General features: G+C 50.8%; 1 protein-coding gene across 7 annotated transcripts; it reads right to left on the bottom strand.

Annotated features, from left to right (window-relative positions):
- Nucleotides 1-1,829: 1,829 nt before the first annotated feature.
- On the bottom strand, nucleotides 1,830-20,581 carry UBQLN4 (ubiquilin 4). 7 transcript variants are annotated; one of them, XM_074040942.1, is made up of 11 exons: nucleotides 20,360-20,581; nucleotides 18,454-18,773; nucleotides 17,859-18,076; nucleotides 17,025-17,287; nucleotides 15,256-15,414; nucleotides 10,324-10,549; nucleotides 8,797-8,936; nucleotides 8,179-8,262; nucleotides 7,898-8,013; nucleotides 7,510-7,696; nucleotides 1,830-3,648 (listed from the first exon to the last, which is right to left on the bottom strand). In XM_074040942.1, the coding sequence occupies exons 4-11, from the start codon at nucleotides 17,229-17,231 to the stop codon at nucleotides 3,496-3,498; spliced, it is 1,272 nt and encodes a 423-aa protein (XP_073897043.1). In that variant the 5' UTR covers nucleotides 17,232-17,287; nucleotides 17,859-18,076; nucleotides 18,454-18,773; nucleotides 20,360-20,581; the 3' UTR covers nucleotides 1,830-3,495. The 7 variants fall into 7 exon arrangements, 6 of the variants coding, with proteins under 6 accessions (XP_073897043.1, XP_045228165.1, XP_073897044.1 ...); XM_045372230.2 differs by having other exon boundaries at nucleotides 18,454-18,605; XM_074040943.1 differs by having other exon boundaries at nucleotides 18,454-18,541.
- Nucleotides 20,582-20,770: the final 189 nt, after the last annotated feature.

Raw genomic sequence — 20,770 nt, 5'->3', positions numbered from 1 at the left:
GGCATCTAGTCTACCATTATCAAAGTGGAACCTCCCACTCTTGGCTTATTCATGTTCCACAAAACCGTAGTCCATAACTTCACTGTACAAAAGATAAAACCCCACAGGTGTGAAAATACTTCCTCAAACTTACATGATTAGTGGTAATGCTAGGTTTAGTCTCAGAGCTCAAGATTAATAACTACCAAATATTACTTGCAGAAAACCCGACTGCAAGAGTTTTTGTTTTACTTTTTTTTTTTTTTTTCTGAGACAGAGTCTTGCTCTGTCGCCTCTAGGCTGGAGTGCGTGGCACAATCTCAGCTCACTGCAATCTCTGTCTCCCTGGTACCAGAGATTCTCCTGCCTCAGCCTCCCAAGTAGCTGGGATTACAGGCGCCTGCCACTGTGCTTGGCTACTTTTTGTATTTTTAGTAGAGACAGGGTTTCACCATCTTGTCCAGGCTGGTCTCGAACTCCTGACCTTGTGATCTACCCGCCTCGGCCTCCCAAAGTGCTGGGATTACAGGCGTGAGCCACCATGCCTGGCCTTGTTTCACTTTTTGACCTAAGGTAAGGGGAGGGCAATCTTGCCAAAAGATCAGAGGATGGAGGCAATAATCTTACAATTCAGTTTCCTCTACCACACCTGACCCTAAGGGGAAGAGGGAGAAGAGATCTCAGATACCCAATGGTCTAAGGATGGGCAATGGAAGAATGCAATCCTCCCCATTCCCAAGTCATATATTATTGATACCTCCATCATCAGTTATCCCTTAACCTTCTCTCTCTCTCTCTATATATATATTTTTTCTTTTCTTTTGATACAGGGTCTCACTTTGTCACCAAGGTTGGAGTGCAGTGGCGCAATCACAGCTCACTGCAGCCTTGACTTCTTGGGCTCAAGTGATTCTCCTGCCTCGGCCTCCCACATAGCTGGGACTATAGGCCCACACCACCGTGCCTGGCTAATTTTTAAATTTTTTGTAGAGACAAGGTCTCCCTATGTTGCCAGGCTAAAACCTTTAATATTTGTTTTTTTGAGACGGAGTTTCACTCTTGTTGCCCAGGCTGTAGTGCAATGGCGTGATCTCGGCCACTTTTTTTTTTTTTTTTTTTTTTTGAGACGGAGTCTTGCTCTGCCGCCCAGGCTGGAGTGCAGTGGCCGGATCTCAGCTCACTGCAAGCTCCGCCTCCCGGGTTCACGCCATTCTCCTGCCTCAGCCTCCCGAGTAGCTGGGATTACAGGCGCCCGCCACCTCGCCCGGCTAGTTTTTTGTATTTTTTAGTAGAGACGGGGTTTCACCGTGTCAGCCAGGATGGTCTCGATCTCCTGACCTCGTGATCCGCCCGTCTCGGCCTCCCAAAGTGCTGGGATTACAGGCTTGAGCCACCGAGCCCGGCCTCGGCCACTTTTTTTTTTTGAGACGGAGTCTCACTCTGTCGCCCAGGCTGGAGTGCAGTGGCCGGATCTCAGCTCACTGCAAGCTCCGCCTCCCGGGTTCACGCCATTCTCCTGCCTCAGCCTCCCGAGTAGCTGGGACAACAGGCGCCCGCCACCGCGCCCGGCTAGTTTTTTTGTATTTTTTAGTAGAGACGGGGTTTCACCGTGTTCGCCAGGATGGTCTCCATCTCCTAACCTCGTGATCCGCCCGTCTCGGCCTCCCAAAGTGCTGGGATTACAGGCTTGAGCCACCGCGCCCGGCCTCGGCCACTTTTAATACTTCTTAACATCTGTAGTAACTGAACCAAACCTCAAATTCTTCTAGATCACAATTCTTGCCCTGGAAAACCAAGAATTTGTCTTCAGCCAGTTTCTTCTTCCTCAAAAAACAAATGCAAACACACTCTCACAACAAAGACCACGCCATTTATTTACAAAGGCCAGTGTGGGAGCTGGGGGAGGTAGGGAGGGAAAGCCACACAGACATCTTCTCTGGACTGCTTGGGACCTTTCCCACTTGGAGCAAACTCTATTCCTCTTGCCGTCATATTCTCAGCCATGGGGTCGGTCCTCCAAGCAGCTGGGCCAAGTCGCAGAGGGAAGAGGTGATATGAGCCTCTTCTGTGCTCTGACAGAGCAATGTCCAATTCCAGATCAAAGGCATCATTGCCACCCTCTCCTCTCCTTCCTCAAAGAAAACTTTCTGGCCTGGAGGGAAATAGTTAAGAACTGAAAGGCCAGGGGCTCTGGAGGAAAAAAAAACCTCTACTATTCCCATAAGGCAGTGAGGGGTGATAAGGGTGCTAGTCACAGCTCTGACAGCTTCCAAAAGGATACCCACATTACCTCTGGGTTACTCAGCATCCAGAGCCCCAAGGGACCTAGTTCTCCTGTATTCCTGCAATGGACTGACCCTTTCACCCACTTGTCTCTGGTAGTGGGAAAGCACTCTGAACCAGAAACCAACAAAGAATCCACTTCCCACACAACTTAAAAGTGTAAGGACACATGCGGATACACACGCACCCCCCACTACTCACACAGACCCCAACCCCCTTCATGTCTTTGGAGGGGGGCTCAAATTACTAGTGCCTGGGGACAAAAGCAAGTCCTGGGTCCATGGAAATGTGTGTGTGTGCATATAAGCACGTGTGTTTGAGGAAATAAAGCCAATATGACCCCTCGTGGGGCATGGCGCTTAGCTTCATTGAGCTCCTTTCTTCAGTTCGAATTCCATTAGCATCTCTAAGTCTCTTCTGCCAGCTTGGGCCTGGATTCTTCTGCCTAAAAGAGCTATGAGTGCTTCTGCTCCCCAATTCCAACTTCCAAGCCTTTTACTCAGGCTGTCTCCCCTATTCCCTTCCTCCGAATAATCTCATTCCCTCCTCTTTCACACCAGTTTCCACTGGGCTGGTCCAGGGTTTGTTAATTCCTGTCCAGAGGGCTGTCTCATCTCCCTCTTCAGACAGAGAGAACAAGCGTCTTCCTCCTTACCCTGGAAGTCCCAACAGTGCCCACGAAAAAGTGCTGAATGAAGTGACCAGAATAGGGGCCGAGGAGGAAAATTACCGCGTGTTTCACCTGCTCCTCCTTCAGAGCAAGAAATTCTAGCATTGGTTGGGCTAGGGGTGGGGAGTAGGGAGAAAAAGAAGGAAGAGAGTTACCAAAAGTAAACATAAGACAAAACCCTAGTGGTATAGATGGAAGACTATGTTCCAGTAAACCAGACAGCTGGTTCCTCCTTCGACTCTGCACAGCCACTGAAAGTTTAAAGATTGCAAAAGGTGGTGTGGGGCAAGGAGGTAGAGTCAATCAATGAAACTGTGAAAACTATTTAAGTAGCACTGCTCAAGGAGACCAGGAGAGAAGATTCTGTTAGAGATGTAGCAGTAAAACCATAATTCTCAGACAGAGCTAAGGGGTTGGAGCCCATGCCTCTAAAGTCACCCTGCTGTTTGGAGAGGATGAGGGAGAAGACGGAAGGGATGACAAGCTGTAGAGGGTAAGGGCTGACAGAAGAACCAAACGCTGACATCAAGGGAGGGGAGAGGCAGGAGGCATGGGCCGAGGGATTAGGAGAGCTGGGAGCCCAGCAGTCTCTCGATAGCTGCGTTGATGTCCCCTCCTGTGGCAATCAGGGCCTGCAGGTTGGCCTCACGATTGATGAAGCCCATGGAGTTGAGCTGCTCCAGCTGCTGCTGAAATCTCACTTCTGGAGTCTGCACCTGGAGGGAACAGGCCTTGTGAAGTGGGCACAGGACGAATCTTGGGGGCCCTATTTGAATTAAGGGTTTCTAAGACCAGCAGGTCTTCTCTAGTATCCTGAGTCAATCAGGAGGGCAGGGAAGATGAGCTGCAAATGGGGGCCCAGGAGCCTAGGTCCTAAGTCCTAAATAACTGTGTAATGGCTGGGTGCGGTGGCTCACGCCTGTAATCCCAGCACTTTGGGAGGCTGAGGCGGGCGGATCACAAGGTCAGGAAATCGAGACCATCCTGGCTAACATGGTGAAACCCCATCTCTACTAAAAATACAAAAAATTCACCGGGCGTGGTGGTGGGCGCCTATAGTCCCAGCTACTCAGGAGGCCGAGGCAGGAGAATGGCATGAACCCGGGAGGCAGAGCTTGCAGTGAGGTGAGATAGCGCCACTGCACTCCAGCCTGGGCAACAAAGCAAGACTAAGTCTCGAAAATAAAATAAAATAAAATAAAATAAAATAAAATAAAATAAAATAAAATATAAAATAAAATAAAAGTATAATATATGGCAGGCGGATATCTTTTTTTTAGATTTTCAAGTTAACTGATAGGCCTAGATCAGTGTATATTCCTCATTACCTTCTGTAAACACTGGAGATTTTTTTTTTTTTTTTTTTTTTTTTTGAGACGGAGTCTCGCTCTGTCACCCAGCCCAGGCTGGAGTGCAGTGGCGCGATCTCGGCTCACTGCAAGCTCCGCCTCCCGGGTTCACGCCATTCTCCTGCCTCAGCCTCCCGAGTAGCTGGGACTACAGGCGCCCACAACCGCGCCCGGCTAATTTTTTGTAATTTTTAGTAGAGACGGGGTTTCACCGTGGTCTCGATCTCCTGACCTTGTGATCCGCCCGCCTCGGCCTCCCAAAGTGCTGGGATTACAGGCGTGAGCCACCGCGCCCGGCCGTAACACTGGAGATGTTAACAGGCACTCCAAAAGCCAAATACTCTGTGGTCAAATAAGATGCATACTAAGCATGACCTCCAAGTCCCCTCCTAATACTCATCACACATACAGCCATATGAAAGGCTAAGAAGGGTCCCAGTTAAGATGCTATTTAATTTTGTTTCACTGATCAATAGTTATCTATAAAGGAGAAGTATTTCCTTTTTTTATGAGACAGGGTCTTGCACCCAGGCTGGAAAATAGTGGCAGAATCATAGCTCACTGCAGCCTCTATCTGCTGGGCTCAAGTGATCCTCTTATCTGAGCCTCCTGAGTAGCTGGGGCTACAGGTGTGTACCACCATGCCCAGCTAATTTAAAAAAAATTTTTTTTGGCTGGGCACAGTGACTTATGCCTATAATCCCAGCACTTTGGGAGGCCAAGACTGGCAGTTTGCCTGAGGTCAGGAGTTCAAGACCAGCCTGGGCCGGGCGCGGTGGCTCAAGCCTGTAATCCCAGCACTTTGGGAGGCCGAGACAGGCGGATCATGAGGTCAGGAGATCGAGACCATCCTGGCTAACACGGTGAAACCCCGTCTCTACTAAAAAATACAAAAAACTAGCCGGACGAGGTGGCAGGCGCCTGTAGTCCCAGCTACTCGGGAGGCTGAGGCAGGAGAATGGCGTGAACCCGGGAGGCGGAGCTTGCAGTGAGCTGAGATCCGGCCACTGCACTCCAGCCTGGGTGACAGAGCAAGACTCCGTCTCAAAAAAAAAAAAAAAAAAAAAAAAAAGGCCAGCCTGGCCAACATGGTGAAACCTCCTGTCTACCAAAAACACAAAAAATTACCCAGGTGTGGTGGTGCATGCCTGTAGTCCCAGCTACTTGAGAGGCTGAGGTAGAAGAATTGCTTGAACCCGGGAGGCAGAGGTTGCAGTGAGCTGAAATTGCACCACTGCACTCCAGCCTGGACGATAGAGTACGTCTTAAAAAAAAAAAAAAAGAAAAGTGCGTGTGCGTGGTGCCTCATGCCTGTAATCACAGCACTTTGGGAGGCTCAGGCAGGTGGATCACCTGAGATCAGGAGTCCGAGACCAGAATGGCCAACATGGCAATACCCTGAGACTAAATATACAAAAATTAGTTGGGCGTGGTGACAGGAGCCTACAGTCCCAGCTACTCAAGAGGCTGAGGCAGGAGAATCACTTGAACCCGGGAGGCGGAGGTTCACTCCAGCATGGGGGACAGAGTGAGACTCCATCTCAAAAAAATAAAAATAAAATAAAAAATAAAGAAAAAAATTTTTTTAGTAGAGAAAGGGTCTTGCTATGTTGCCCGGGCTGGTCTCAAGTGATCCTCCTGCCTTGGCCTCTCTAAATGCTAGGATCACAGGCATGAGCCACTGCACTAGGTCTTTTTTTTGTTTGTTTGTTTTTGACACGGAGTTTTGCTCTGTCGCCCAGGCTGGAGTGCAGTGGCATGATCTGCCTCCCAGGTTGAAGCGATTCTCCTGCCTCAGCCTCCCGAATAGCTGGGATTACAGGCACATGCCACCAAGCCCGGCTAATTTTTGTATTTTTAGTAGAGACGGGGTTTCATCATGTTGGCCAGGTGGGTTTTGAACTCCTGACCTCAAGTGATCCACCCGCCTTGGCCTCCCAAAGTGTTGGGATTACAGGCGTCAGCCACCATGCCCAGCCTGCACTAGGCTTTTTTTAAAAAGAAAAAAATTTTTACAGACTCGGTCTCCCTGCATTGCCCAGGCTGGTCTCGAACTCCTGGCCTCAAGCAGTCCTCCTGCCTCGGCCTCCCAAAGCATTGGGATTACAGGCATGAGTCACACTCCTGCCCTGGCTTTTTTTTTTTGAGATGGAGTTTCGCTCTTGTTGCCCAGGCTGGAGTGCAATGGCACAATCTCGGCTCACTGCAACCTCTGCCTCCCAGGTTCAAGTGATTCTCCTGCCTCAACCTCTTGAGTAGCTGGGATGATATGCATGCGCCAAGACACCCAGCTAATTTTGTATTTTTAGTAGAGATGGGGTTTCTCCATATTGATCAGGCTGGTCTCGAACTTCTGACCTCAGGTGATCTGCCTGCCTTGGCCTCCCAAATTGCTGGGATTACAGAAGAATGGTCTCAATCTCCTGACCTCATGATCTGCCTGCCTCAGCCTCCCAAAGTGCTGGGATTACAGGCGTGAGCCACTGCACCCGGCCAGTCCACAGAATTTAACTTGGGTTGCACCTGGACTGGATACTACCTAGTCTAGCTCTCTCGTGCCTTGCACAAAGCTGTATAAACATACATTTTGGTGGAATGGCTTTTCCAGATGAGTCACAGAGGTCAGAGAAAGGTTAAGAGGCTCACTCAAGGTAGGTCATCCCTGCCCCTCCTGCCAGCCCCTGGCCTTGACTTTCCCAGGGCTTTGGTTACCTCACCTCGCAGAATCCCCCTTCCCAGAGTCTCGGAGATGGGGGCTGCTTTAATTATCAAAAGGATCCTTTGATATAAGCAGAAATGGTATAGCGCAAATTCTGGAGGTGGAATGCCCGGGTTTGAGTCTTGGCTTCATTATCTACTAGCTATTAAGTGAGTAAACCACTTAACCTTTCTGGGCCTTAGTTTTCCCCATCTTTAACACAGAAATAATAATATCTTTCTCATGAAGCTGTTGTGAGGAATGCGGTAAATGAGTCGTAAATGAGCTCTGAAATCTAAAGCATTTAGAACGGTACGTAGTGCAAGGTAAGTACCATTACTCTTCTCATCTCTATTTCACATCTGCACAAACTGAACTCAGGGAGGATCAGTAACCTGCCCAAGGCTAGTAAGTGGCAGAACACGACCTGACTCCCAAGCTTGCCCTACTGCCTCCATCCTATTGCTTCCCTTGAAACCTCCCAGGATCAAAGTGGTGCTCCCAGCACCTGCCCCCACTGCCTCATGTACCTGTGAGTTTCCACTTCCAGCCAAAAGCTGGATCATCTGCTGCATGAGCTGCTGCTGGGCACTGGAAGCCCCTGTTGGAGAAGATGTGGCTGGCGTGGCTGGCGAGGAAGTGGGCGCCTCGGGCGTAGACCCAGCATTGCTGCCGGCTGAGGGTGCTGGGGTCCGGGACATCCCAAAGGAGCCAAGGCTGTAGGCAAGAGAGACCAAGAGGTAGGAGATGGCATCCAAGAAAGTGATGAGAATGTTAAGATCCAGAAGGAAAAGCAGTTGGAAGAAACAGGAAAACAGACCCTCAGAGACAAAAAGGATGCTGAGAGAGTGGCAGAGAGAAGAGTTGAAGGGGAGAAGTTGCCAGAACCTTGCTGCCCTCCTACCACCCTACCCTCACCTGGGTACCAGCCCAGGGGCCTCGGTCTGCAAGGTCTGTAGTCCCTGCTGGATCTGCAGCAATGCCTGCATGGCTCGGGGATTGGTAAGGATGGAGAGTGACTCTGGGTTCTGCATCTGGTGGGAAATAAGCAGAGAAAGGCATCAAGAGGTGGCAGGAAATAGGAGACAACCTCAACTAGGAGTCCAGAGTCAAGCTCTGCCCCAACTTCATTTCCACCCATTGGGCTTCAGGGACTACCCCTTGCCCTCAACCTCCACCCATCTAGGCTCCTCACTCACCTGCTGCAGGAAGACTGGGAGCTGCAGGCGGAGCTGCTCCTGCAGTTGGGGATTCCCCGCGAAGAGCGGCACATTCACCATCATCTGCCAGGGTGAAGGTAGCAGGGGGAAACCTGGGCCTTTTCACCCTAAGAATTTCCCCACAGTCTCAGACTCCCTCGGCACCCCCTACCACTGCAGGAAATCTGGCCAGCTTCTCCAGGGATCTCAAAGAATCCCGAAGGCCTAAGTGGGACAGTGAGAGGAAATGGAACTATGCTCTGGGCAATGAAGAGTAGGAGGAGTCAGGCTGCTCAGCCCTGGGTCTGATGATGAGGACAGCTAACATTTCCAGGTACACAGAGCTTACTCTGTTACACGCCGTGTTCTAAGCACTTAACGTGTATTAACTCATTTAATCCTCACAACTATAGGAGGTAGGAACTATTCTTATTATCATCTTACAGATGAAGAAACTGGGAGGCTAAATAACTTGCTTAGCTCACATAGCTGGGAAGTAGCAGAGCTTGGGATCCAAACCCAGGCAGTCCGGCTCCACAGTGTTTTGACCACAAGAAACTGCCCCCAGCCAAGAGAAACTCTCTCCCCAACAACACTCTCCTCATGCTGGTTTGATACCTGAGCAGCAAAGTCGGGGTTCTGGGCAAGCGTCTGCATCATGCTGCGCATGTAGGGTGCTGAGATCACATTCTGCATCAGCTGGGGGTTCTCAGAGATCTGCTGGAGGAGGGCTTGCATTTCTGGGCTATTGAACATCCCTAGGACAAGGGGGAAAAAAAGAAAACAGGAGAGGAAGGGTCCAGATGGAAACCAAAGGCCTCACTTCAATCTACCTTACTTCAGACACCGAATGACTACAAAACTCAGAAAAGCAATGGTCCAGTGGGCACCCTAGGATTGGGGCATGAGTCCAAGTTTCTACCAAGTCCAAGGTCATCTTGCCCTGCTTTGGCCTGGCCCCTTTTCCATTTACTTGATAAGGGCAAGCCAGCTAGGAACTGGGTCTGATTTATGCCCCTCTGGACTGTTCCTGCCATAAGCTCAAATTATGTCCGATTTGGAAAGAAATGATTAAATATCATCTAGACCAAACTTGTCTTAGCAGCAGAGACCCTTTCCTCACACCAAATCTCACTCAGAAACCAAGTTTGTTAATAGTCTGGCTGGAGCTGGGGCAGGAGGGCTGCAGCCTCTCCCATTGGGTCCTTCCTTATCCTGGAGATGAAGACCCTTCCAGGATGCAGGAGCACTATTTTAGAATCATGGATGAAGGCCAGGCGCGGTGGCTCACGCCTGTAATCCCAGCACTTTGGGAGGCCGAGGCGGGCTGGTCACAAGGTCAGGAGACCGAGACCATCCTGGCTAACATGGTGAAACCCTGTCTCTACTAAAAATACAAAAAATTAGCCGGGCGTAGTGGCACATGCCTGTAGTCCCCAGCTGCTTGGGAGGGTGAGGCAGGAGCAACACTTGAACCTGGGAGGCAGAGCTTGCAGTGAGCTGAGAAAGCACCACTGCATTCCAGCCTGGGTGACAGAGCGAGACTCCATCTCAAAAAAAAATAGTAATAATAATAATAAAATAATGGATCAAGTTCCAGTCCTTGTTTTACAAATAAGGAAACTAAAACACACAGAGGGAAGGAACTTTCCCAATCAAGATATCCCCCAGAGTGCAGAGAAATTAGGTCATCTGCTGAAGACATCCCCCAGGCCATGTGTACAGTCATAGTCCAGATAAACGGAGCATCCTCTAGGGTTGTGCAGTGCATAACCTGTTCTTCTGTACATGGCAAGCCCTGCACATCCCTTTCCCTCAGCCTCACATCTGCCTCTCCTCTCCAGCCCCCTCTCCCCACAGCAGTCTGACCCTTATACACTGGATAATACCAGAGGTGCTCATGGAGCTTAGGAAGGGGGGCCTGGTTTACTCATGAGCCATTACTTAGGTCACTCCCAGGGATATCAGGACATGGCCAGAACCAGCCCTCACCCGGCCACTGTCCCAGACGGCAGAGCCCCCTCTGTGGCCTTGATAGTCTCACCTCTGTCTTCAAAATCCTGGAGCAGTATGAAACCCATTCAGTCCTGGGGCAGAGGGGCTGCCCTGGTGACCCCACTAAGCTCCTTCCATCCTAGGACATACCTGACCCCAGGCTAGCCGCATTGATCCCAAAGGGGTTCGAGACTGTCGGGTGCACCTGGCTGGTCCCCGATCCTCCGGTGCCCTCCCCACCGGACCCGGGGGCCTGGGAGGTGGGGGGCGAGGGGCTCCAGGGGTTAGGGAGGGGCTCTCGATTCTCAGTCCGCAGAGGCTGGGAGGATGAGCTGTCGGAGTTCCCGGCCAGGGAAGAGAAGGGATTGTTGCCAAACTGGGAGGAGGGAAAGGTTTTGGGTTAAGGACTGAAACAAATCAGGGACAAGGGCTAGGCCCATTCTCTCCTCTTACTTAATAGCCTCCCCTTCCCCAGAAAAGGGAGAGAGATCCAAGACCTTGGAATTCCTCAGTTCAGTTCTTTGCCCCACAATGGATAGCTCCTTCCTTGCTCCACAGGGTGGGAGCTAGCTGATGCTAGTGACTGCATAACTGAACCTCTCAGATAATTGAAAATTTCCCATTCCCCATTGTGGCTTTCAATATTTGGTCTCTAAACATCTCCTATGTAACCCACTGCACTTTACACATACCTTTCCCATTATGTAGCCAAATATTTGTGTTCCTGTACCTCAAGGGGCAGAGACAATGTCAGATTTGCTTGTGCACCCCCAGCCCCGACACAAGTAGGTGCTCAATAAGTAACTACTGGCTTAATGGGAGTGGGCTGTCAAATCTGGCTCTCTACTTGAACCCCGACCTTCCCTTTCCCCAGCCTCCTTGGACTAATCCTAACTCCCCAGAACCTTTCCCTCACTCCCCAGGTCCCCTACCTGGCATTCTCTGTCCACCCAGGCACACCACAGTGGTGGCCCCTAGCGGAACACACATCCGGCAAGATATGCCCTCTCTAGATTTTCCCCTCCTGCTCCAAAACCTACTTCTACACACTGGCTGCTTCAGCCGAACAAGCCTCAGTTTACTTCTGATCCACCTCACCCTACCAGGTTCCTCACTGTGCTCCCCAGGATATCTCAGGTCCATATCCCATGGGAAGGTATGCTGCCTAAAGGCAACACTGGAACCGCCTCCCCTCCAGCACCTAGCACAGAGCTCTGACTGAGGGAGTCCCAGACTCAGTTTTCCCTAGTCAGCCTTTCTCATGGTCTAAATGCTCAGTAGCTCCCTCTCCTGAGTTCCCAGGTGGTCCTACCTCAGCTCCTCTCTACCACAGGGTTTCATATTGAGCTGCTTTTCCTGTTTATTCAAAGTGGGTCATGGGGACTGGGGCTGACCAAGGATTCTCCTACTCTTGAGCTGTTTCCCTCACCTCACCGGATGCCTGTTCAGATAACAGAGCTCACAGGCCAGGGTTCATACACCATGGTTTCAGCCTCTGTCCCTGTTTCAGATTTCCTGTTCTCATACTTGCCTAGCACCTCACCCCACCCCACCTTGTTCTGGGCTCTGCTTTATTCTTCCTGGTACACTCTAAGGACGAAATCTCTTTTCCTGAACTACCCACAGTGGTAACAACCGTCATTTATTGAGCACCTACTATGTGCCTGACACATTTATTCTAATGCCTATAAAACTCCTCTAAAACAACGGTTCTCAAAGTGTGGTCCTGGGACCCCTGCAAGCGTTAAAACTGTTTTCATAATTCTAAGACATGAATTTGCCTTTTTCACTCTTATTCTCTCATGAGGATACAGTGGAGTTTTCCAAAGTCTACAAGACATGTGACATTGCAAACTGAATGCAGATCTGAGAACCAGCTGTCTTGTAGTAAGCCAGATATCAAAGAGAACTGTAAAAATGTAAAACAAGGCCACACTTTCCTCTAAAGTTTTGTTTTGGAAAATAAAGTTATTTTTCAAAATAATGGTATTTATGTTAACTTGTAATAAATTTTTTTTTTTTTTTTGGAGACTGAGTCTTGCTCTGTTGCTCAGGATGGAGTGCAATGGCACAATCTCGGCTCACTGCAACCTCTGCCTCCAGGGTTCAAGCGATTCTCCTGCCTCAGCCTCCTGAGAAGCTGGGACAACGGGCACCCACCACCACGCCTGGCTAAGTTTTGTATTTTTAGTAGAGATGGGGTTTTGCCATGTTGGCCAGCCTTGTCTCAAACTTTTGACCTCAGGTGATGCACCTGCCTCAGTCTCCCAAAATGCTGGGATTACAGGCATGAGCCACTGTGCCCCACCAACTTGTAATAAATTGTCATTTTTAAATGAATTAAATATTTTTAAAGTTTCTCAGTTTTAGGCCAGGCACGGTGGCTCACGCCTGTAATCTCAGCACTTTGGGAGGCTGAGGTGGGTGGATCACCTGAGGTCAGGAGTTCAAGACCAGCCTGGCCAACATGGTGAAACCCCATCTCTACTAATAATACAAAACAAATTAGCTGGGCATGGTGGTGGGCGCCTGTAGTCCCAGCTACTCGGGAGGCTGAGGCAGGAGAATCACTTGAACCCAGGAGGCGGAGGTTGCAATGAGCAGAGATCACGCCATTGCACTCTAGCCTGGGCAACGAGTGAAACTTCGTCTCAAAAAAACAAAACAGGCCAGGCGCGGTGGCTCAAGCCTGTAATCCCAGCACTTTGGGAGGCCGAGACGGGTGGATCACGAGGTCAGGAGATCGAGACCATCCTGGCTAACATGGTGAAACCCCGTCTCTACTAAAAAAATACAAAAAAATGAGCCGGGCGAGGTGGCGGGTGCCTGTAGTCCCAGCTACTCGGGAGGCTGAGGCAGGAGAATGGCAGGAACCCGGGAGGCGGAGCTTGCAGTGAGCCGAGATTGGGCCACTGCACTCCAGCCCGGGCGACAGAGCGAGACTCCGTCTCAAAAACAAAACAAAACAAAACACAACAGAAACAAAAAACATTTTTAAAGGTTGTATTAAAAAAAAAAAAAAAAAAAAGCGGCCAAGTGCAGTGGCTCACACCTGTAATCCAGCACTTTGGGAGCCAAGGCAGGTGGATCACAAGGTCAGGAGTTGGAGGCCAGCCTGGCCAATATGGTGAAACCCCATCTCTACTAAAAAATACAAAACTTATGCCGGGCGCGGTGGCTCATGCCTGTAATCCCAGCACTTTGGGAGGCCGAGGCGGGCGGATCACAAGGTCAGGAGATCGAGACCACGGTGAAACCCCGTCTCTACTAAAAATACAAAAAATGAGCCGGGCGCGGTGGCGGGCGCCCGTAGTCCCAGCTACTCGGGAGGCTGAGGCAGGAGAATGGCGTGAACCCAGGAGGCGGAGCTTGCAGTGAGCCAAGATCGCGCCACTGCACTCCAGCTTGGGCAAGAGAGCGAGACTCCGTCTCAAAAAAAAAAAAAAAGATGATAATAATAATAATAATAAGACCAGCAAGGTACCACCTCATATTTAAAAATATGACAATATATAGATGTTTATAGACATATACGTAGGTAATGAAAGAATCACAATGATAAACCCCAATTTCAACTTCAGCATAGTAGTTACCTCTGGAGAGAAAAAGAATAGGAGAGGGGTTTGTAAAGGCTACAACTCTACCTATGTCTTATTTGCAAATATTAAATATGTCTAGGAAAATAAACAAAATACTAACATTAGCTACCACTGAGGTAGAAAAGAGCTGGCTGGGAGATGGAAACAGAGGGATCCCTTCTGTAAACCTTTTTTTGGCCTATATACTTTTCCATACTTTTTAAGAATACTGTTTTGTTTACTTTGTGTAACTTTCAAATTTTCTTTTTGAGACGGAGTCTCGCTCTGTCGCCCAGACTGGAGTGCAGTGGCGCGATCTTAGCTCACTGCAACCTCTGCCTCCCGGGTTCAAGCAATTCTCCTGCCTCAGTCTCTCAAGTAGCTGAGACTACAAGCGCGTACCATCATGCCCAGCTAATTTTTTGTATTTTTAGTAGAGACGGGGTTTCACTGTGTTAGCCAGGATGGTCTTGATCTCCTGACTACGTGATCCGCCGTCGGCCTCCCAAAGTGCTGGGATTACAGGCGTGAGCCACCGCACCCGGCCAACTTTTGAATTTTCAAACATACAAACATAGAATGTGTTTCATGTAAAATTAAATTTTTAAAAAGAACCATGGCCAGGCGCTGTGGCTCATGCCTGTAATCTCAGCACTTTGGGAGGCCGAGGTGGGCGGATCACGAGGTCAGGAGATCGAGACCACCCTGGCTAACACGGTGAAACCCCATCTCTACTAAAAACACAAAAAGTTAGCTGGGTGTGGTGGCATGTACCTGTAGTCCTAGTTACCAGGGAGGCTGAGGCAGAATTGCTTGAACCCGGGAAGCAGAGGTTACAGTGAGCTGAGATTGTGCCACTGCATTCCAGCCTGGGCAACAGAGCAAGACTCCGTCTCAAAAAAAAAAAAAAAAAAAAACAAAACCAAAGGGCCCTGAAATTATATATGGCAACATGTTAGGGCAACACTGATTGTTAAAAAAAGAATGCTATATTTTTATCTATTTTTGTGTGTGTATGTACTTGAATAGGATTCATAAAGCATTTTTAAAAATGTATAATCCTGGGACCCAACCCTAGAAATGGATTCAATAAGCAGCTCAAAGGTGGGGACCAGGATTCTCATTATCAACAAGCTCCCCAGGTGATTCTGATGCAGGTGATCCATGGACCATACTTGAGACATGTTGTATCAGGGCTGGCGTCTGACTTCAGGCCTGCCACCTGGCCTTTGAGCCCCTGGTACAAGAAGTTTGTCAGAAGGATGTCAAGTTCCTTGGATGGATGCTATGCCTCACCCACTTCCACAAGGACCTCTGCTTATCTTTTGTCCATGCCAAATTGGACCATCCCCGGATATGCACTGTTGAGAACTGCCTTCAAGCCAAGGCCCACCCCTCAGGGAACTGGGGAAAGAAAGAAGAGCAGACCCAGGTTTGCCTGGGGTAGGGGTAGGGAATATTGAGCCCAGACAGCCCGACCCACTACCCTGGCCCTTGATCCCACCTGTTCCCGGGCAGCACTGAACATGGGCTCCTGGATGTCCGTGTACATGCGGCGGAGGGCATTATATCCTCCAGGGATGCTCTCAAGGTTGCTCAGGGCCCGATCCTGGTTCCGCATCATTTCTTGCATCATGGCTGGATTCCGAGCAAGCTCCATTGTCTGATCAAGGGAGAGAGACAAGATGGGCCCCAGAACCAGGGGAGCACCAACCTAGGAAAAGGGTGGGCCTTGAGGAAGTGGGTCTGTGTCAGGATCAGGACCAGGGCCCAGGAACTGCCCCACAGTGACAGAAAGTAGAATAAACTGGACTTCCTTCCTCTACTGTAATCTTGGCTCCAGGCCTGCCTCCCTGTGGGTATTTTGGTTGGCTTTTTCTAGCGGAGGACAATGATCCCAGCTGAAGTGAGGGCAGCAGCTTCCCTCCCTTAGGCTCAGAGTGTCCAAAGAAGTGTCAGGATGCACAAGGAAACTGAGTCAGAAGGGACACAGAAAGAAAGGGAAGGAAGCAGAAGAGAAAATTAACATCTACTGAGCACCTACTGTATATGGGCACAGGGCCAAGTAGTTTACAGAATTCAAGTCATATAATCTCCACAATAACCATCTCAGGTGGTTATTTCTGTCCCTATTTTGCAGATGAGCAAACAGGCTCAGAGATGTTAACTGACTTGCTGCCCTGGGACACACAGTCACTGAGTGGTGAAGACAGTGTTCAAAGCCAGGTTGGTCGGTCTGTCCAAGACCATACTGTGATTCCTGGTAAATGACTGCAAGTTGGGGAAGGAAAGGATTCAGGCTGGAATAAAGCTACTGACACCCTCTAATTCCCACCTCCAAGTCTTTGGCCTGCCTGAACCTTGAGAAACACTGAGGATGGGGGCTTTCTTCTATGGAGTCAATGGCACAATCTCAATAAGGGGTGGCTATGTCAACCCCAGGGGAGTTCATCACAGAAAAATAGGTGTAACTACTTGTTCGCATTCAACTTGGAATACATTTCCTCTCCTTCCCAAATCTGCTCCACACGTGCCTTTTCTAAGACACCTTTATAACTGATATGCCCAGCTTCCTAGAACTCTGATCTCTTGTCCTGTAATTCATTCATTCAATAAAAATTTACTGCGTGACTACTATGCACCAGGCACTGTTCTAGACAGTGAACAAAACACTCACAAGTCCTTGACCTTACATAAGTTATCTTCTGGTGAGTCCAACACTGGTGTCCACAGCCCTGCTGGGAAGATCGTCTACTCTGATCCTCTGGTAGAGTGGACCATGAGCTGGAACTCCCAAAGAGCAACATCACAACAGTCTCCCTTCCCAACTGGGCCCTGCCCAGCCACAGTGCTCCCCAAACAACCTACTATCTTTCACTCCCAGGCCTTTATATTTGCTGTCCCTTGGCCCTGAATGCTCTTCTCTTTTTTCCCCCGGTTCGTCTTCCTCCTTTGGGTCTCAGCTTGGTGACATCTCTTAAGGCCTCCTCTAAGCCTCAGGGTAGGGCCAGGAGCTCTTCTCTATGCCCCTAGAGGATTCCCTGATTATCCTTATGATAGCACTGACCACATTGTATTCTAATTGCTGGTTTACTTGTCCCACTTCCCTTTGACACCTGGAATTCCTGAAGAGCTAGGCCTGTCTTTTCATCCCTGTACCTCCAGTGTTCAAAACTGCTGAATACATGAATGAACAAATCAATGTATGGAAAGGCTGGGCAGGGCATGGCTGGGCACCAGCGTCCTCCAGCTCTCTAGCCCTCTCATACTCACCTGCCTCATGAGTTCAGGGTTGTTGAGCATGTGGCTGATCTCAGGGTTCCGCTCCATCAGCTGCTGCATCTGGGGGTTGGCCATGATCATGTGACGCATCAGGTCAGGGTTAGACATCATATCCTGGACCAGGGGGTTCTCCATGATCTGCGACAGCATCTCAGGATTGGACATCAGCTGCCTCTGCATCTGCTGCTGCAGCTCCATGAAGTTGGCAGAGCCCAGGCCCAGGCTGCCCAGCCCCAGGATGCCCCCAAAGCCAGCTGTGGGAGGGGGGCAGGGTCACAGTCTGCCACAAGATCCCTGTCCTCACTTAGCCAGAGCCACTGAATTTGGATCTCCAGGACAGGCCCCAAATGCTTCTCACATGTTCCTCTTCCAATCATTCCCACAGCCCAGCCCTGATCCACTGCTGGCAAAAAAATGTGAGCCTACTAGACTGAGGCCTCTCTGAAGGCTGAGGCTGCACCAAACATAGAACTGAGCAGAGAGAAGGCAACCAGCAATGGTCTGTTGAATGAGTGGCCCATCTGGCTACTGCTGGATCTAACTTTTCCCCAGACTCACAGTCTTCCATTCTCTACCTAGGGTTCCCCACATCCCCAACCCCATTTCTGCCCTCACTCCTAACCCTTAGCCATGATCCCCACCTCTGAGAACTCCTCAGACTAGTTTCTTCCCCAACTTGAATCAAGTATCAATGTCTGGAACTCTACGTCATGAGGTCCCCTATCCCACCAGACCAGGATCAGGAACTCCTGTTTCTTCCTCCTCTTGGCTTTCCCCAACTCTCCAACCCCAAACAAGAGTGTGCTCTCCTCTCTGAGGGCTTACAGAGTATGGATGCAGTAGCACTGGGGGGTCCCTCCCCAGCCCCTGGAGAGGGCCCCCCACCACTGCTCCTCCGGCTTCCACTGCCAGCATCTGAAGAGGCACTGCCAGAGGTGGAGGGCTGGGCAGGGGTGGCGGGTGAAGCAGGCGTGGTGGAGGGTGCTGAGGCAGGGTCAGGTGTGGAGGGGGAAGAAGCAGTGGCAGCAGCTGGATCTTGAGCCCTGAGGACAGAGAAAGGAGAATCCTGTTGGAGTGAGCACTAGAAGAGGGAAGGTACCTCGACAATCTCTGTGCTTGCCGTGGGACTACTATTTTAACTCAAGCCCCCTCCTAGCAGCCCTGAGGCTGGAGTGGGGTGATGGCTGGAGGGCAGTCAGTAAACCAGCAGAGGGAGAAAGGAGCTAGTATTATCTGTCTTCAGGGCATTCTGGGAGTGGTAAATCAGGTTCCCTTCCCCTAGAGAGGAGATCATATTCATCCAGGAGCTACCTGCCTGGGCCTCAGCTTAGGCCCTCTGGGTACGGTCTAGCAATGAGTGAGAAAGTATTAAATGGGGAGGCCCAATCAGAAGCTGGATCTGCTCTGCTCCTGAACTTACTTCTGAGGGGTCTTGATGACCAGATGGACAGTGAGCCCGTCCTTGATTCCGTGCTGGTTCAGTGTGTCCCCATCCTTGAGGATCTTGCCTGCGAAGATCAGGACCAGCTGATCCTGCTGAGCCTTAAACCTCCGGGAGATTTCCTCTTTGAACTGTGATCAAGAGGCAGAGGTCACTGTGGAGGCTGCCTGGACTCCCCCTACCAGGGACCCTGACTCTTCTTCAACAGCTTCTGTACTCTCTTGCTCTCATCTCTAGTCATGGGAAGTCCTTTCTGTAGTCTCGATGCCATTCCTCCAGCTGCAATAAGCATCTCCTTTCTTAACAAAGGAGATGAACCAGTGAGAGGCTCTTCTCTTAGCTCCATCCCAGAGTCTCCCACCTGAGAAAGCTCTTGCTGCCATCTGCCTCCCAGCTTCAGTCCCTCCAACTAGTTCTCTGTGAGGCAGGGCAGCCTCCCCCCACCCCAACTCCTTCAACAGCCTTGGACTTTCAGCCTTCTGAGACCCAATTTTCTCTCCTCTCTATTCCCAGCATTCTCGTAACAACTACAACAAATAGATGTCAGTTGTTGAGCACTATCTATTCACGAGTTAAAGATATAGTATAGTAATTATCATCTTCATTTTATTTTATTATTACTTTTATCTTGAGATGGAGTCTGGCTCTGTAGCCCAGGCTGGAGTGCAGTGGCGCAATCTCGGCTCACTGCAACCTCTGTCTCCTGGGTTCAAGTGATTCTCCTGCTTCAGCCTCCCGAGTGTCTGGGACTACAGGCACACACCACCATGCCTGGCTAATTGTATTTCTAGTAGGGATGGGGTTTCACCATGTTAGTCAGGCTGGTCTTGAACTCCTGACCTCAGGGGATCCACCCAACTACAACTCTTCAAAGTGCTGGGATTACAGGCGTGAGCCACCACGCCCAGCCTTATCTCCATTTTAAAGATGAGAAAACTGAGGATCAGTGAGGTAAGGTAACTTGCCACAGGCAGACCAGAACTCAGGTCTTGACACCGAAGTCCAGGCTCTTAACTAAACATACAGTCTCTCAATGATAGCCATTTTCAAATTCAGCTTTGCAGGGAACAGTACAGTATTTAAATTCTGAAATTTAGTAATTCTATGTGGTTAGGGAGGGAGCAAGGATGGAGTTAGACTTCCCAAATTCTACCAGCCCTTCCAAAACACAACACAAAACAAAACACAACACACACTTTAAGTAGAAACAGTGCACTTGTTAAGCAGAGGCAGCTTCCAGATCCCTCTCTTCCAACCAGATGGCCTATCTTAAGCCCCGCCTATGTGAAATTATGGAGCGGCCACAGTGGGTGGCAAGCACAGGCAACAGTCCCTCATTCAACAAGATTTTATTGAGCACCTACTGCACACCGTGTAAATCTCAGAAGAGCTGAGAACCAAATGTAACCACGTCGATTTCAAAGAGTGGGAAGGATCTGGGCACAGGGAAATCCTCCCCCGACAGCCCCGTCGCTCAGAGAACACTGGGCGTTCTCTGAGGTACAGAGTAGGCGCCGGCGCTCTCCGCCTGCCCCCGGCCCGTTCTCTCGGTTAGCACCTTCCCTGGGCCCCCACTCCGGCACACTCCCCTCAAACCCAGGGTCCTTCCCCCTTCCTGGTGCAAGGTGTCCCCTCCTCACTCTCCACCACGCCCCCAGCCCAGGCCACAAGGCAAAACCCGCCCCCCAACACGCGCCACGCTCCCCAATATCTCCCCTCGCAGGGCGCCCCCTACCCGACTCTCCTTCCCTTCAGCTCCTCGGAGTCCCAGCTGGCCCCCGCTCTCCTCTCCGGGGCCCTCCAGGACGCCAGACCGTCAGGGAGGCCCCCATCTCTTCGCAGACCCCTCCTCCGCGCTCCCCCCGCCTCCCGCCTGCTGTACTACCTCCTTGACCGAGGCTCGATCGCAGATCACAATTTCCTCCTTGTCCTTAGGGGTCTTGACGGTGACCCGAATAGGGGGCCTCGTCTCGGCCCCGCTCGGCTCCGCCATGCCGCCGCCGCCACCCGGCCGCCCGCCAGCCCGCCCGGCTCCTCCTCCTCCCCGCCCGCCCGGCCGGCCCGGCTCGGCTCCTGCGCCTCCAACACTCCCCTCTCTCCACCTCTCCCCTCCCCTCCCCTCCCCTCCTCTCCCCTCCCCTCCCAGAGGCTTCACCGCCCCCTCCAGACCAGCCGCAGCCACAGCGCCCCGGGCGGACCGGGGGGGCCACTGCAGCGGGGTCCGCCCAGGGCCAAGCCCCAGGTCCGGAATCCGGCCAGGGTCTCGCCAAGCTGGGGCTCCTGGGGAGGCTCTGGG

The sequence above is a fragment of the Macaca fascicularis genome, chromosome 1, assembly GCF_037993035.2.
Source record: "Macaca fascicularis isolate 582-1 chromosome 1, T2T-MFA8v1.1".
NCBI lineage: Eukaryota > Metazoa > Chordata > Mammalia > Primates > Cercopithecidae > Macaca > Macaca fascicularis.
The sequence above is the reverse complement of the archived record's forward strand: the minus strand, read 5'-3'. Positions and strand labels throughout refer to the sequence as shown.

What these genes read in the sequence shown, in the direction of transcription:
- UBQLN4 (XM_045372230.2), bottom strand. Translation starts at nt 20,467, where the DNA reads ATGGCGGAGCCGAGCGGGGCCGAGACGAGGCCCCCTATTCGGGTCACC. An exon ending in ATCGAGCCTCGGTCAAGGAG is followed by an intron (nt 18,606 to 20,359) that starts GTAGTACAGCAG and finishes TCTTGATCACAG; the next exon opens with TTCAAAGAGGAAATCTCCCG. An exon ending in GTCATCAAGACCCCTCAGAA is followed by an intron (nt 18,077 to 18,453) that starts GTAAGTTCAGGA and finishes CTCTGTCCTCAG; the next exon opens with GGCTCAAGATCCAGCTGCTG.